At 20.8% G+C, this 16,280-nt stretch overlaps 4 protein-coding genes across 4 annotated transcripts in view; all 4 read right to left on the bottom strand. All coding sequences in view use genetic code 6, as the record gives it.

Annotated features, from left to right (window-relative positions):
• Positions 1-742: 742 nt before the first annotated feature.
• TTHERM_00259290 (transmembrane protein) lies at positions 743-3,132 on the bottom strand (the record flags this gene model as incomplete). The annotated part of the gene is made up of 6 exons (XM_001008979.2): positions 743-819; positions 881-992; positions 1,159-1,929; positions 2,218-2,516; positions 2,577-2,952; positions 3,091-3,132. The coding sequence occupies 6 exons, from the start codon at positions 3,130-3,132 to the stop codon at positions 743-745; spliced, it is 1,677 nt and encodes a 558-aa protein (XP_001008979.2).
• Positions 3,133-7,972: 4,840 nt separating this feature from the next.
• On the bottom strand, positions 7,973-9,243 carry TTHERM_00259280 (zinc finger protein; the record flags this gene model as incomplete). Its single annotated transcript, XM_001008978.2, has 2 exons — positions 7,973-8,009; positions 8,357-9,243. Coding segments are annotated over 2 exons (888 nt in total). The 3' UTR covers positions 7,973-8,008.
• A 2,978-nt stretch (positions 9,244-12,221) lies between these two features.
• On the bottom strand, positions 12,222-12,628 carry TTHERM_00259270 (hypothetical protein; the record flags this gene model as incomplete). Its single annotated transcript, XM_001008977.1, has 2 exons — positions 12,222-12,343; positions 12,403-12,628. The coding sequence occupies 2 exons, from the start codon at positions 12,626-12,628 to the stop codon at positions 12,222-12,224; spliced, it is 348 nt and encodes a 115-aa protein (XP_001008977.1).
• A 1,362-nt stretch (positions 12,629-13,990) lies between these two features.
• TTHERM_00258260 (transmembrane protein) overlaps positions 13,991-16,280 on the bottom strand; it is a gene marked incomplete at both ends in the record, with an annotated part of 2,978 nt that continues 688 nt past the window's right edge. The window contains 4 exons of the mRNA XM_001008975.3: positions 13,991-14,067; positions 14,129-14,240; positions 14,391-16,113; positions 16,259-16,280. The exon at positions 16,259-16,280 is cut by the window's right edge and continues 170 nt beyond it. Coding sequence (XP_001008975.3) covers positions 13,991-14,067; positions 14,129-14,240; positions 14,391-16,113; positions 16,259-16,280 — 1,934 coding nt within the window. The remainder of the gene's footprint in view (positions 14,068-14,128; positions 14,241-14,390; positions 16,114-16,258) is intronic.

Genomic DNA, 16,280 nt, shown 5'->3' with positions numbered 1-16,280 from the left:
AAATCAACTTCATTTTGCAAAATAATTTCCAAAATTCCCAGAAATAATATCTCTCTTTGTAACCTGCAAATAAGTAAGAATATTTAATTTGTATAATTATAGATTTATTTTATTATTTAGTCTGAGAAATTTTAAAGTAAAGTAATATAGGAATAAATAAGCCCCATAGTAATATTACTGGAATACTATAATAAAATATAAAAGGCTTGTGCTCATCTTTATCAAAGCATTCAACATTCAAGTCTAAATCTAAATAATTTTTATTTCCTATAGTTATACAGTTAACTGACCTGATTGCTAGAGTAATAATCATTGGAAAGAAGTAAAAGTAAATAAATATAACTGTAGTAAGTAGGTATTTTAAAAAGATATTTGATTTAAATACCAAATAAACAACTCCAATTAGAATATATAATAAAAATATTCCTATTGGCAGACAAAAAGACCATAGAGATTAAAATAACCATAAAGGTTATAATTATGGAAAATGCGAAAAAACACAATCGATAGACTTACTAGTCAAGCTAGTAGGATTTCCTGATATCTGTATAGGAAGAGTAAATGAGCTTGGCATTTTGAATGTAAAAGTACATATTAAAGATAATATTTATAAATGGTCAGTTAGAATCTTAGATAAAATTTATGATCTATCTAGTTAACTTACTTTTTTTTTAAAAATGAAAAACTATGATTAAAATAAAAAAAAAGAAATGATTACAAGTTGAACCTAAGTAAATAATATTCAATTTATTAAGGAAGTAACCAGTGAGTTTAAATTCAAGTTAATTAATAATTCTTCTTAACATAGTTAAAATATAACTAAATATTAAAATGAAGATAATAAAATTATAAATAAAAATTTAGATTATGTTTTCTTAACATTTATAGCAATGACCAGGATTTAAAATTTCAGAATATTTAGCTTCCCATATATCACCATATGTATCGCAGCTCTGACATAGAGGTCCTTTATAACCTACATCACAGTTAAACTTTTAAATTTAAGAGTTATATATGTAAAAATTCAATTTTATAGAATTAGTTGGTTTAAAGGATATAAAAATATTTTTAAACTATTTCAAGTTTTGAATAGATTATAAATTCTTTTTAATTAATTTACATTTAATTAATATTTATTTAAGAAAAAAATTATTTTACTTTAGAAGTAGAAATTTATGGTTTACAGGATAATGGATTAAAACTACAATATAAAATATTGTCTGTTTTATCATTTTCTCTCCAATATCCATTCTATAAATAAATATTTGAACCTATACACCTTATAGCTGAATCAGGACATAATTTACATTAAGTATCATTTTAACTCAGTGAGTATTTTCCGTCTGGACAAGATTCACAAGCAATAGAATTACCATATTATATAAGTATTTCTCCAACTGAGCATTATTCCATAAAAACTTAAACATTTAATTCTGCTTACCCTCCTATAACTATAATATTTCCATTTGAATCTTTAATTTATGGAAACATATTACTTACTATTTTTAGGGTCATATTGGACATTGGCTTATAAAATATTTAAACATCTAAGCTAAAGCCTCCATTTGTAAACTACTTTGTTTAAAGCTAACCAACGCATTATATTTACTAATTTTCTTATTCCCAAGTTACCGAAACACTAATTTATTCTAGTAATAATTACACATCATTACTCAATTAACTAAATTCAGCTGAATTAAAATCTGGTAACTTTAATGGGTTTTTTTCTTCATCCAATAACTATATTTTTTTTAAATTTATTTAATTTCCACTTTTAAATAATTTGATTAGTATGTTTTCATCTTAAATAGATTTCAAAATTTAATTTGATGCTTCTATATTATCTAAATCAATATACACTTTCCTTAAAGTAGAACCAAAATTTTATCCAAAGATTCTTCCAACATTATCTTTAAAAGTGTTATTATTCTTATTACTATTTTATAAATCAATAATTAATTATGGAACTATTTGTGTATAGTATATGCCACCACCAATCTAAGCTAAGTTAGATGATACCACAGAATTTTACATTATTAAATTATTATTTTATAAATAAATGGCTCCACCAGAAGAATAAATTGCTTTATTTGATATTAGCTCTACTTAATTTAAATTTAATATACCAGTTTTAATTGTATTTAATATAAATATAGCTCCTCCATTCAGTGCCAAACATTGATTTAACTAAAATATTGAATTTAATATATTAATTACTTTATTTTCAGCTGCATAAATAACTCCTCCAGGACCATTACTATTAACATTTTTTGTAAATTAGCTATCAGTGATAGTTACAGTTTCACAATCTTAAATTACAAAGATAGAAGTATATTAATTTTATGTATTTACCACATTTTTAATTATAAAATTATCCAAAATTATATTAAAGATTCCATTTAAAAATATCAAAGGATTGTTATTTGATATTGTGATATTTATGAATTTTGATTAAGAAATATGAGCATATCCACCTCTGTTTTATTAATTTATATTAATCATTGATATTTCAATATCTAATGAATATATATTGTTAATATAGGAATTTGTGAAACTTTTTATATCTATTAATTTACTTTCAGCTGCTTTTGAAAATGGTTTAGTGTTTGTGATATTAAAATATTCCAAACTTATTTATTCAGCTTAAATACTAAAAATAGTTTATGAAACTTCAATATAATCTAAAGCAATATTAGATAATTTAACTGTCTGAACCTGAATAGAGAAGTTTGTATCTACACAATTAAGAAGTGTTACATTATTTAGTATAAAATTACCACTAAGGTATTAAATTGTATTAATATCTTACTCTTCAATTTAAACTATCACAACATCAGTAGAGTTCTGAACTAAAATACTCTAAATAGATGTGGTTATTGTACTTTGTATATAGTAAACATAAGAAAATTAATTTTTATTTAAGAAAGTATTTGTAATTGTAAGATTTTAAATCTATTTTATATCAAATGTATTAACTAAATGAGTGCAATTTTATATATTTATATTTTATATTGTCACTTATTTGCTAAAGGTAATCTAGAAAATTTTATTAGAAGATAAATCAGAAATATAAACATCATTTATAATTACATTGGTGTTATTACTAAAAACAAATAAAAACTACTCTTACATCTATATTTCTTTCAAGAATAACTAATCTATTACCACTAAATTGCAGTTAGAAATAGTAATTTAGATATCACTTTGGGTTATGATTTATAATTATTGCAAATAAATTTTGTTAAAGTTTGACAAATTAATTGATTTATTTAAAGTTAATGACATGTTAAGCATTTAGAAATTGTTCATCGTCATATTTTAATTGATATCAATTTATGTTTAAATTATGAGAGACATTTATTTTAAAAATAAATTTTTTATTAATTAAGAAAAGCTAATATTATCTTACCAAAATATTTTGCACATATTTTTAGAAAATAACTTTAAGCCAATTTAATGTGATGGTTCAATGCTTTCAAATTATACCTAAGCATCAATTTATTATAGTAATTATCCATCTTAATATTCTATTTCTATTAAAGAGAGTTTCTACTAAGTAGTATTCAAATATAAAGTCTACTAATCTAATATTGTTTTTGTGTAGACATTTTCAAATGGTCTATTTTGCTGTTGAATTTAAATAGAACACAAATTATTTTATGAGAGAGGCATTAATATTTTAGAAACATTATCATAGCTAGACACTATCAAAGAAGCATAAACTTAATTATTTAAGTCTTTAATAAGTTAAAAACTTTATATAAATAAATTATCTTAATGATACTCATAAATCATTTTATAATTGTCATTATATTTCAATTATAATACAGACAATTTTTTTTTTTAAACAATAATAATAAAATTATTATAGTTCATATTTATTATATTATTTGCTTCTGAGATACCTTTATTTATAGTATAAAATTACTGCTGAAAACTTATTCTATTATAGACAATTATATCATTAGGGCATATAGAATAAACATAATTAACATCGTAAGATATAAATGCTTACTTTAAGCAAGGATTTTATATTGAAGTAATAAATTCTAGTGTATAACTAAAAATATTCGTATTTGCTTAATTGCTAACAATATATATCATCTATTTAAAAGGATCACTTACTATGTTGATGATTTTATATTCCTTTAGATATTATTACGAAATAACTTGATTGCTTACTAAATCAAGAATAGAAATAATATAGCCATCGCTATTTTGTTAAAGAACAAATATATTTTTTATAAACTATCCTTTTTATATTTAATCCATTTTATTAATTCTACCATAGTTTTCAAACGGAGTTTTAGATATATCATTTTCAAATTAACTAATCTGTAATTTAAAAATTTATTTTATTTAGCCTAAATTAAGTAATTCAATAATATTAATTATATTTTTTTAAATGTTGTAAATTTAAATGATATTAATAGATGCTGTAACTATAAATTAACTGCAAATTAAGGATTAAGATGTGTCAAACTCCTATAAATTTTTTATAAAAACCTCACCTTAATTTTAGTTTTATAAATTAATAGCATTTAATCTGAAATCTTACCAGTAAAGCAAAAATACTTAATTCTATATACAATCAAAAAAGTAGTTGTCAGGTGTATTTTACAATGTAATTTCAAATATTTATGTTAAAGAATTTGTTTCTAAGTTAACTTAAATCAACCTTAATTAATTATATGTAATGTATATGAATTAATTTTCAGATACTAGTATTGGTTCTGTGAAATATGGATAAACATTTTATTAAAATGGCTCAAAAACCAAACTATCAACAATTTATGAATTTTTGAATAAATTCAAAGAGAGATTAGATAAGCTATAATACACTTAATATTCATCATTTAAGTAAACATTTTAGATTTTTTAATACTACAATAAGTTAGTTTCGCTTGCATAGAGTACTTCTGTAAGATCAAAGCTAATAAATGCAGTATTTGTTTACACTACCAATATTGAAATTTGTGAATTAATAAATATGTTTAAAATATTTGTCTAATCATATTATTATAAAGATAAAGTTTCAATGAGCTACATTTCTGGAAATTTTAGAGCGGAAATGAATTTGTATGAATATAAGAAGATTACCTATTTGTTTTATTCCATCTAAATTCCCTAAGTATCTTTGATAAATGTATTGAAAGTTGTGACATTTCTTTATAGGTAGTTGCATAAATATATAATAGGAGTTGAATCAACTAAAATTAAGTTAGCTTACTCCTAAAAATAATAGGTAGCTCCTTACAAAAAGGAATTTATTGTATAGTATGTAAATAAAATTTGATCTCCAGGAATAGTTATAATATTTATTTATTTTGTCACACCTGTAACTCCAATTAATATTTCTTATTTAATATCATAATAAATATTTGTATTATTTTATCTGTAATCAAATAAAGTCAAATATTTAGAAAAGTCATTTTTTTGAAAGTAATTCAGTCCTTATTCTAAGAAGCATATAAATAGGTTGTTTTAGATGCTTATTATTGGGATATTTTAGAGGTAGTTTATATTTTATGAGAACTATGACTAAAACTATTATAAAAATTAATTAATATTAATAGAAATTTAAAAAATAATTCTAATAAATATTTAACATAAATTATTCAATTACTTTTTGAAATTATTTTATGTCTTAACCAGAAATTAAGTCTAAAGTTCTCACAACAGGAGAGTAAATAATTAATAGATTTTCAGTGCATACCAAATTAAATTTAAGTTGAAAAATTTTCTATTTTCCCATATATTTAAAACTTGTATTTACTTGTAATTAAACCCCTGTTAGTATCTATTAGTTTAAATTATAAATTAAAAAGTATTTTATAAATTAAAATTAATTACTTGAATGATGAATAATTTTTTGTTTTAAGTTTGAGCAACTATGATTTATTGCTGCATACAATATTAATAATCTATAATATTCGATTCTAACTTAGAGATTAGTTTATTTTATTAATTTATGTTTGGATTGAATAAATTCATATTTGGTCCTTGCACATATATAAAACTATTTTGATCCCAATCTAATATCTTTATTGGTACAATTAAATCGCTTTCAATCTTGTCTTGATTTACTCTAACTAACTCTTTATTTTTTATTATATCACAAATTTAGACACATTAGCAACTACTGTCGTATAAGGCTATAAGATTTTTTCCATTTAAGAAATAAAAATCTAAAATAACTTAACTTGTAGTAAGATTAAGAACTTAAAAAGGTATATTAAACAAATTTTTGTGCCAATAAACTCCATTTTATGATTAAAATATATGAAATTATGTATCATCCATTTGTATTTAACCAATTAAATTATTATCTTCTTATTATGTTTTGATGATAATCATATTATCAATATCAATTATATTTCCAGATTTTTTTACATAGGTATTGCTCAAAGTGTAAAAGTTAATTTATTTTAGTATCTAATAAAGTGAATAAGTAGCAGCTTCTATAATTTAAAATTATCTAAGCTCCATGTCAAATTTATAAAAGTTTTCTTAATCATAGTAAAATACAAATCTATCATTTTAAAAAATACTTAAAAAGTACGTTGACGTAGATGGATACTATATCCCAAGATTTAATTCAGTTAAGCTTTGTAAATCATATGAGTATACTAATATAGTTCCATAGTAAAACATAAATATTTCTTTTGTTTTTTAATATACAGCTGTAGGATTAGCAAGAGGGAGTAGTTAAAACTCAGTTGGGTCCATAATAAAATTCTATTGATTTAAAGAGAAAGGTCTACAAAATTATTAGTAAATTTAATCGCATAAATAAATAATATCATTATTAATAATGAGGGGATAGATTAAATTAATGTCTATAGTCCAAAATAAAGTGTATGTACTTTACTAAAAATTAAATATTTGAGTTTTTTAAATTGTAGATAAATCTAATTTAATCAAGATTGCTTCTTATTAATCATTATAAGATTGATAAATTAGATAATCATCATTGATTATTACAAGATTGGAAAAATTAAAATTATCCTTATCATTTATGATCTATTCTGAGTTATCTAAATTATAAATTTAAGGAACATTTTTAACTATTAAAATATTTCTTTTTTAAATATAAACTAAATTATATAAATCATAAATATAACTATAGTTATATGACAAAATTTATTTTTGTTGAATTATGTCAACTATCTACTGGTATATTATGTAACCTATGTATGATTAAAGTATAATATATCTATTGTTTATTTACTAAACAAATGTATAAGCTCCAAATGTAATGTTTCCATTTTGCTTTATTTTTAAAATTTGAGTGTTAATTTGAGGGGCTCTTTGATATCCTTAAGCTGATTCTTAAATCATAACAAATCCAATAGTTTAATTTACAAATCCTTACTCACCATCAAAAATATAAATCTATGATTAATTATTACTAACATTGGACATTGTTACAGCTAATTGATTTTACTTTATATCGTACATTTTAAATATATAAAGGGTTTAAAATTAATATGGTGATAAGTATTTGATTTAATATGTAAAATCAGTTAGATTATATCTAAATCTTATAAATTATTAATTAGCAGAATAATAAGATAAGACTTGTGATACATAAAAATCCATAGTATTTTGATCTTTCATAATTTGTACACTACTAATAAGTGATATCTTGGTAATAAAAGTATAATTCAAAGGCTAGAATTAATATAAAATATTTTATTATTATCTTTCATTTTAAAAAATTAAAAAATTTGTTATATTTATTATTTAAATAGTATCAGAAAATATAAAAGCTACAGTAGAATTTGTATCTTTATCTTCAAATAGTTATAATGAGTTTAGTTTTGTTGATGTTATATTCATTGATTATATTACTTATTCTGATTATTTATTTAGCATCAATATTTCTAAGTTGAAATGCTCTTAATTCTATAAAATAAGAGAATTAAGCAATTCTGAATAATAAACTAATTAATAGATGGTAAAAATTGATTCAAACTATTTTATTATTTAGACCATGCTTATAAGATCTTATTTTATAATTATTTTTGATATTTTAAAAATATAATTTGTTTAAAAAGAAAATAAAATATAATAATCATTTTGTTAATAAAGATTTAAAAAGTTTTAATTATCCAAATTTTTTTAATTAATATTATTAAATTTTAAAGATCTATTTGAGTCCAAAACTGCTAACTATTATTTTAAAATTTCTAATAAAAACATTTTTTTTAAATTTAAAAAAATTACTTGAAATACACCAAGACCTGTCTACATGAGATAACTTGTAAGTGTATTGTTTTAAATTTAATAAAAAAACATATTTCTAAAATATCCTAAATTTTGTTGGTTTATCTATCTTTTTATACCATCATACCATATAATAGTATTGCCGTTATTTAAATTTAAAAAAGCAATTTAGTTTTTTGAATCCACATAGCTAACTGAGTAATCATAGTTTGTATTATTCAATTAAAAAACTACTTCTAGTGTTTTAAAATTAACAACTACTATCCTGCTTCCTGCAGAACATCCCCCTTAATCTCCAACTATAAAACTATTTCTCTAAATTTCAACTCCATCTACAACATATAAATCATTGTAATTTTCTAAATTTTACAAGACTTACACATTTATTATGTTCCAATTTTAGTCTAATAAAGCAAAAGTGCAACCATATGCTTCTACTAAATATTAATTTTAATTTATTTATTAGACTTCTATTACTCTTTTTTCAAAAGAGAATCTCTTGCTTTCTTGAATTTATATGCAACTTATGGTATCTTCACAAGTTTAAGCCTCCATATTTTAATAAAATGTTGGTTAGCATTCTTTTTAACATTTTTCAAGATTTGATGTTCCCTAAATAAAACCATTAAAATATGAGCAAACATTATCCATTAGTATACACTAATTATTAATTTAATCAAGCTTTAAATTTTAATCACATTCAAGACATTTTTAGCTTTCATCACATGAAACACATCCAAACACTTAGCATTTTACACATTCGTTGTTTTCATTTTAAAACTCATTGATTTAGCATTTTTGAACGCAAGCTGAATCATCATTAGAGCTTTTAAATAAATTCTACTTACATGTTATGCAAGAAGATTGTTTTGTATTAAAGCACGTCTAGCACTCATTAGAGCATTATAAGCATGATTAAGTAACCAAGGAATATATTTCATTTTATTCGCATTATAAAGAAATGCAAAATTTAACTAGAACAAAAATGTAAAAAGTAAATTTTAATGAATTCATTTTTGAGTTTACCTGTTTTTTTAATCTGATTAGACAATAAGGTTTTTAAATGATGTTTTAATTTAAAAATCTAATTAAGCAACTTTCTGTGTTTAAATAGTAAATGTTGAAAGAAAATAGGATGATGCAGCATTTTTTAAATTTCCTTTACGTTTTTTTATAGTTATTTAAATAATAAATTTCTTCACACATAAAAATCATACATCTATTATTAGTAATCAATAAAAAAAAATATTACTAATTTTTGAGTGAATATTTTGATCAATTTTGAGTTTACATATATTTTAAAGTGATTAGAAAAGGAGGTTTTTGAAATGATTACTTATTTTAAAAATCTAATTAAATAACTATTAATGTTATATAATCAAAGTTGAGAGAATATAGGATGACGTAGCATTTTTTAAATTTCCTTTACATTTTTTATAGATATTAAATAATAAATTTCTTCACAATCATACATCTATTATTAGTAATCAATAACAAAAAATATCATTCATTTTTGAATGAAGATTTTGATCATTTTTGAGTTTACATATTTTTTAAAGTGATTAGACAATATGTTTAGATAATTAAAGTTGAGAGAAAATATAATAGCAGCATTTTTTAAATTTCCTTTACGTTTATTAAATCAATAACAAAAAATTTGGCTCATTTTTGAATAAAGATTTTGATCATTTTTAAGTTTATTATTTTTTAAAGTGATTAGAAATTGAGATTTTTTAAATGATCACTTAATCTAAAAACCTTATTAAATAACTATTAATGTTTAGATAATCAAAGTTGAGAGAAAATATAAGAGCAACATTTTTTAAATTTTCTTTACGTTTTTTATAGTTATTTAAACAATAAATTTCTTCACATAAAAAATCATAAATAGATTATTAGTAATTAATTACAAAAATTTCGTTCATCTTTGAATGAAGGTTTTGATCATTTTTGAGCTTACCTATTTTTTTAAACTGATTAGACAATGAGGTTTTTTAAATAATCATTTAATAAATCTAATTAAATAACTGTTAATCTTTAGATCAATAATATATTCTAAAATAATTGAATGAATATAATTTGATTATAATCTATCCTATGAGTAGTAAAGCCCTCCAGTATTTTTTTTAAATAATTTAAAATTTAAAAAGATAAATGCAAGAAATTATATCAATAAAATGAATTTATTAAAAATAAAAAATATTTATATTATACTCTTTATTTTTGTTTTATGTTGAAAGAGTGTATTAGTTTTTGAATTTCAATAAATTTTTATTATTTTTTAATGAATAAATTTAAATACATTGTATCATAAATATAATACTTTTGATGTTAAAATTATTTAAAGGGTTAAATTGTGTCAAATAGCTTTATTCATAAATATGGTTATTTAATCTTTTTAAAAACTGAATTAATTGAATATTTTATATGTTTTATTAATGAGGTGGAGGGGATTTTTTAGTCAAAATATTATATTTAAAAATTAATTTTGGCAGTGTTAATCTCTTTTTATTTTAAAATCATTTTAAGTATGTCTGTTTTATTCTCCATATTTTAAAATAATAGCAAGCAAATATTTAAATACAAATGAAAATGAATAATGTTTATTATATTAATTAAATTATATCATTAAAAAAGAATTATCTTCATAGCAAACAACCAATTTTAATGTTTAGAAAGCTAAATTTGAAATAAAATACTTCTACTAAAATTTTACTATTTTTTTAAAGAATTTTAAGTTTCCATAATATTATCCTTCTCATAATTAATTGCATTTAAATTTTGATTTGATGTTTTTAAAGCTATTTGTTTTTTATTTAAATTATTTTTATTAGGATTAAAAAAATAAATTAGATATTTAGTTAGATTTCACATTTCTAGTATAGTAAATTATTACTAAATTTTTTTTTGTGTTGTTATTTTTTAAAATTAAATATTTTTCATCTGATAATTCTGAATATAAAATTTAATTAATTTGATTTGCCTTATGCAAATTAGATAAATTCTATGTTTTTTTTATATTAAAGAACTATTATAGAGATTAAGAAGAGTAAAAGTCGTAGCCTATTAAATATTTCATAAATTATTTAATTCTAAGTTTAACTTTTCTTAGCTTTATCAAAGATTTTACCTTTTTTTTGTTTTATTAAAAATTAAGGATATCTTTTTGGAATTTAAAAAATAATATTTTAAATAAAATTTCTATCTTCCTTTTAAGCTGGAATTAATAATCTAGATAGCCCTATAAATAAAATAAATATATAAAAAATTAGCAAAAATGACAAATAACATTAAAAGCTTTTAAAATGCTAAATTATTTTAGAGTCACACTTTTAAATGAAGCATAAATTCAAAGAAAAAGTTCATAGAACTATTGATTTTTGTTATAAATTATTAAATTTTTCTCAAGTAAATAGTTTAGACTTAACTAATAGATAAAAATAGACCAGCATACAAGATTCATAATATCTATCTATAATACTATTAAATATTATTTTTAAATATAAAAGTTTTAACAAAGTATTTAAAATAAAAGGATGGATATGAATATTTTAACTCTTGTAATATTATTTTTTTAATTTTAAATGATAAAAAAATATTTAAAATTTTTTATTCTTGATTCCAAGGTTAACTAACAAATTTGGTTGAATTGAAAATAAATTATTCAAAATTATGACTCTAAATACTTATAAAAAATTGACTCGCTAAAAAAAGGTATCTACAGGATGAGTAAAAATAAAGTTCCAAAAGTTTTTGGGACCGGAGAAATAAAATATTTTTTTTACTTTTTTCCTGAGACAAACGGCACTTTTTTCTATATATAACAATTTTTAAAATTTAATTGAAATTACATTTTGAAAAAGTTTCTTTTTTATTATTAGAGTTTTTATAATATATTTACTGATATACAATAACGAAAAAAAAAACTTAAACAATTATATTAGCGAATGATTGACTAACTAATCATTAAACAGAATAATTTAAACTTTAATTCAATTTTAAGTTTTGAATATATCTTGATTATGTATTGGAGAATTAGCTTCAAGAATATAATCACCAGTAAAATAGGTGTTTTGAGAAGATGACATGTTAGAAGGAGTCATATCTTTGAGCTCTATTATTATTTTTTTAAAATTTTTTATGTGAAATTAAATTAAATAGTTTAATTATTACATATTTAGTTGGATTTAGGGTTTCTAGTATAGTAAGACCATTTATTTCTCATATTTTTCATTGAATTATTACCTTTAAACATTTTTTACTTTTCATCAGGTTCAGAAGAGATTGTTTAAGTTAATTTGATAGATTGAGGGGATAGATTTATATTTTGAAAGTTATTCTAGTTAAAGTGTTTTTGAAGAGATTCTTAAAAATCAAAATTTTGTTGATATCTTATCATCTATCTAATTTTATTTTTTAGTTCTCTTACCTTTAAAAGCAGGCTTATCTTTTGTTAATTTTATATTTTAATATCAAATAATTCAGGATATTTATAATAAATTTTAAATATTATATTTTAAAAGCAATTTCTATCCCTTCTTTCTTTTGGTATATTAAATCTTAATAAACCTAATATTAGAATAACTATAAAAATAAGATTGATAAAGAAAACTAAAATTATCCAAGCATTTTAATAATATGATCTATTTTGGTCATTAATTATCTATAAAAAGCACAAATTTAAAGATAAAGTATAAAGAAATGTAGATATTTGCTATAAATCATTAAAGTATTTTCTAACATAAGGTTGAGATTTTAAAAGTAAATAAAATTAGAAAAGCAAAAGTGTATTCATAGTACCTACCTATCATATTAAAAATATTATTTAAATAAAAGATTAGAAATATCAATTATATAATGTAAAAGTTTATTTTAAGTTATTAAATATTATAAAAATGCAAGGAAAAAAAAAATCACTTAATTTTTACCAAAAAATAAAAATTTATTTTTAATTTTTTCTAAAAGTAGAAAAGTTATATTACCTTTAAATAAATATTTTGTTTAAATAGGACCGATACTAAAATCAACTTCATTTTGCAAAATAATTTCCAAAATTCCCAGAAATAATATCTCTCTTTGTAACCTGCAAATAAGTAAGAATATTTAATTTGTATAATTATAGATTTATTTTATTATTTAGTCTGAGAAATTTTAAAGTAAAGTAATATAGGAATAAATAAGCCCCATAGTAATATTACTGGAATACTATAATAAAATATAAAAGGCTTGTGCTCATCTTTATCAAAGCATTCAACATTCAAGTCTAAATCTAAATAATTTTTATTTCCTATAGTTATACAGTTAACTGACCTGATTGCTAGAGTAATAATCATTGGAAAGAAGTAAAAGTAAATAAATATAACTGTAGTAAGTAGGTATTTTAAAAAGATATTTGATTTAAATACCAAATAAACAACTCCAATTAGAATATATAATAAAAATATTCCTATTGGCAGACAAAAAGACCATAGAGATTAAAATAACCATAAAGGTTATAATTATGGAAAATGTGAAAAAACACAATCGATAGACTTACTAGTCAAGCTAGTAGGATTTCCTGATATCTGTATAGGAAGAGTAAATGAGCTTGGCATTTTGAATGTAAAAGTGCATATTAAAGATAATATTTATAAATGGTCAGTTAGAATCTTAGATAAAATTTATGATCTATCTAGCTAACTTACTTTTTTTTAAAAAATGAAAAACTATGATTTAAATAAAAAAAAGAAATGATTACAAGTTGAACCTAAGTAAATAATATTCAATTTATTAAGGAAGTAACCAGTGAGTTTAACTTCAAGTTAATTAATAATTCTTCTTAAGATAGTTAAAATATAACTAAATATTAAAATGAAGATAATCAAATTATAAATAATAATTTAGATTATGTTTTCTTAACATTAATAGCAATGACCAGGATTTAAAATTTCAGAATATTTAGCTTCCCATATATCACCATATGTATCGCAGCTCTGACATAGAGGTCCTTTGTAACCTACATCACAGTTAAACTTTTAAATTTAAGAGTTATAAACATAAAAATTCAATTTTATAGAATTGGTTTAAAAAAAGGATATCAAAATATTTTTAAACTATTCAAGTTTTGAATAGATTATAAATTCTTTTTAATTAATATTTATTTTAGAAAAAAATTATTTTACTTTAGAAGTAGAAATTTCTGGTTTACAGGATAATGGATTAAAACTACAATATAAAATATTGTCTGTATTCGCATTTTCTCTCCAATATCCATTCTATAAATAAATATTTGAACCGATACATCTAAGAGCTGAATCAGGACATAATTTACATTAAGTATCATTCTAACTCAGTGAGTATTTTCCGTCTGGACACGGTTCACAAGCAATAGAATTACCATATTATATAAGTATTTCTCCAACTGAGCATTATTCCATAAAAACTTAAACATTTAATTCTGCTTAACCTCCTATAACTATAATATTTCCATTTGAGTCTTTAATTTATGGAAACATATTACTTACTATTTTTAGGGTCATATTGGACACAGGCTTATAAAATATTTAAACATCTAAGCTAAAGCCTCCATTTGTAAACTATTTTGTTTATAGCTAACCAACACATTATATTTACTAATTTTCTTATTCCCAAGTTACCGAAACACTAATTTATTCTATTAAAGATTACACATCATTACTCAATTAAATAAATTCAGCTGAATTAAAATCTAGTATCTTTAATGGGTTTTCTTCTTCATCCAATAACTATATTTTTTTAAAATTTATTTAATTTCCACTTTTAAATTATTTGATTAGTATGTTTTTATCTTAGTTAGATTTCAAAATTTTATTTGATGCTTCGATATTATCTAAATTAATATACACTTTCCTTAAAGTAGAACCAAAGTTTTATCCAAAAATTCTTCCAACATTATCTTTAAAAGTGTTATTATTCTTATTACTACTTTATAAATCAATAATAAATTATGGAACTATTTGTGTATAGTATATACCACCACCTATCTAAGCTAAGTTAGAGGATAATACAGAATTTTACATTATTAAATTATTATTTTATAAATAAATGGCTCCTCCAGAAGAGTAAATTGCTTTATTTGAAATTAGCTGTACTTAATTTAAATTTAAAATACCCGTTTAAATTGTATTTAATATGAATATAGCTCCTCCATTCAGTGCCAAACATTAATTTAACCAAAATATTGAATTTAATATATTAATTACTTTATTTTCAGCTGCATAAATAATTCCTCCAGGACCATTACTATTAGTATTGTTTCTAAATTAACTATCAATTATAGTTACACTATCACAATCTTAAATTACAAATATAGAAGTATATTTATTTTAAATATTTACCACGTTTTCAATTATAAGATTATCCAAAACTATATTAATGAGTCCATTTAAAAATATCAAAGGATTATTATTTGATATTGTGAAATTTATGAATTTTGATTAAGAAATATGAGCATATCCTCCTCTGTTTTGTTAATTTATATTAACCATTGATATTTCATTATCTAATGAATATACATTGTTAATATAAGAATTTGTGAAACTTTTTATATCTATTAATTTACTGTCAACTGCTTTTGAGAATGGTTTAGTGTTTGTGATATTAAAATAATCCAAATTTATTTATTCAGCTTAAATACTAAAAATAGCTTATGAAACTTCAATATAATCTAAAGCAATATAAGATAATTTAACTTCCAGAGCTTGAATAGAGAAGTTTGTATCTATACAATTAAGAAGTGTTACATTATTTAGCATAGAATTACCACTAAGGTATTAAACTGTATTGATATCTTACTCTTCAATTTAAACTATCACAACTTCTGTAGAGTTCTTAACTAAAATATTCTAAATAGATGTAGTTATTGTACTTTGTATATAGTAAACAAAAGAAAATGAATTTTAGTTTAAGAAAGTATTTGTAATCGTAAGATTTTAAATTTATTTTATATCAAACGTATTAATTAAATGAGTGCAATTTTATATGTTTATATTTTATATTGTCACTTATTCACTATAGATAATCTAGAAAATTTA

The sequence above is a fragment of the Tetrahymena thermophila genome (assembly GCF_000189635.1).
Source record: "Tetrahymena thermophila SB210 genomic scaffold scf_8254788, whole genome shotgun sequence".
NCBI classification, from domain to species: domain Eukaryota; phylum Ciliophora; class Oligohymenophorea; order Hymenostomatida; family Tetrahymenidae; genus Tetrahymena; species Tetrahymena thermophila.
The sequence above is the reverse complement of the archived record's forward strand: the minus strand, read 5'-3'. Positions and strand labels throughout refer to the sequence as shown.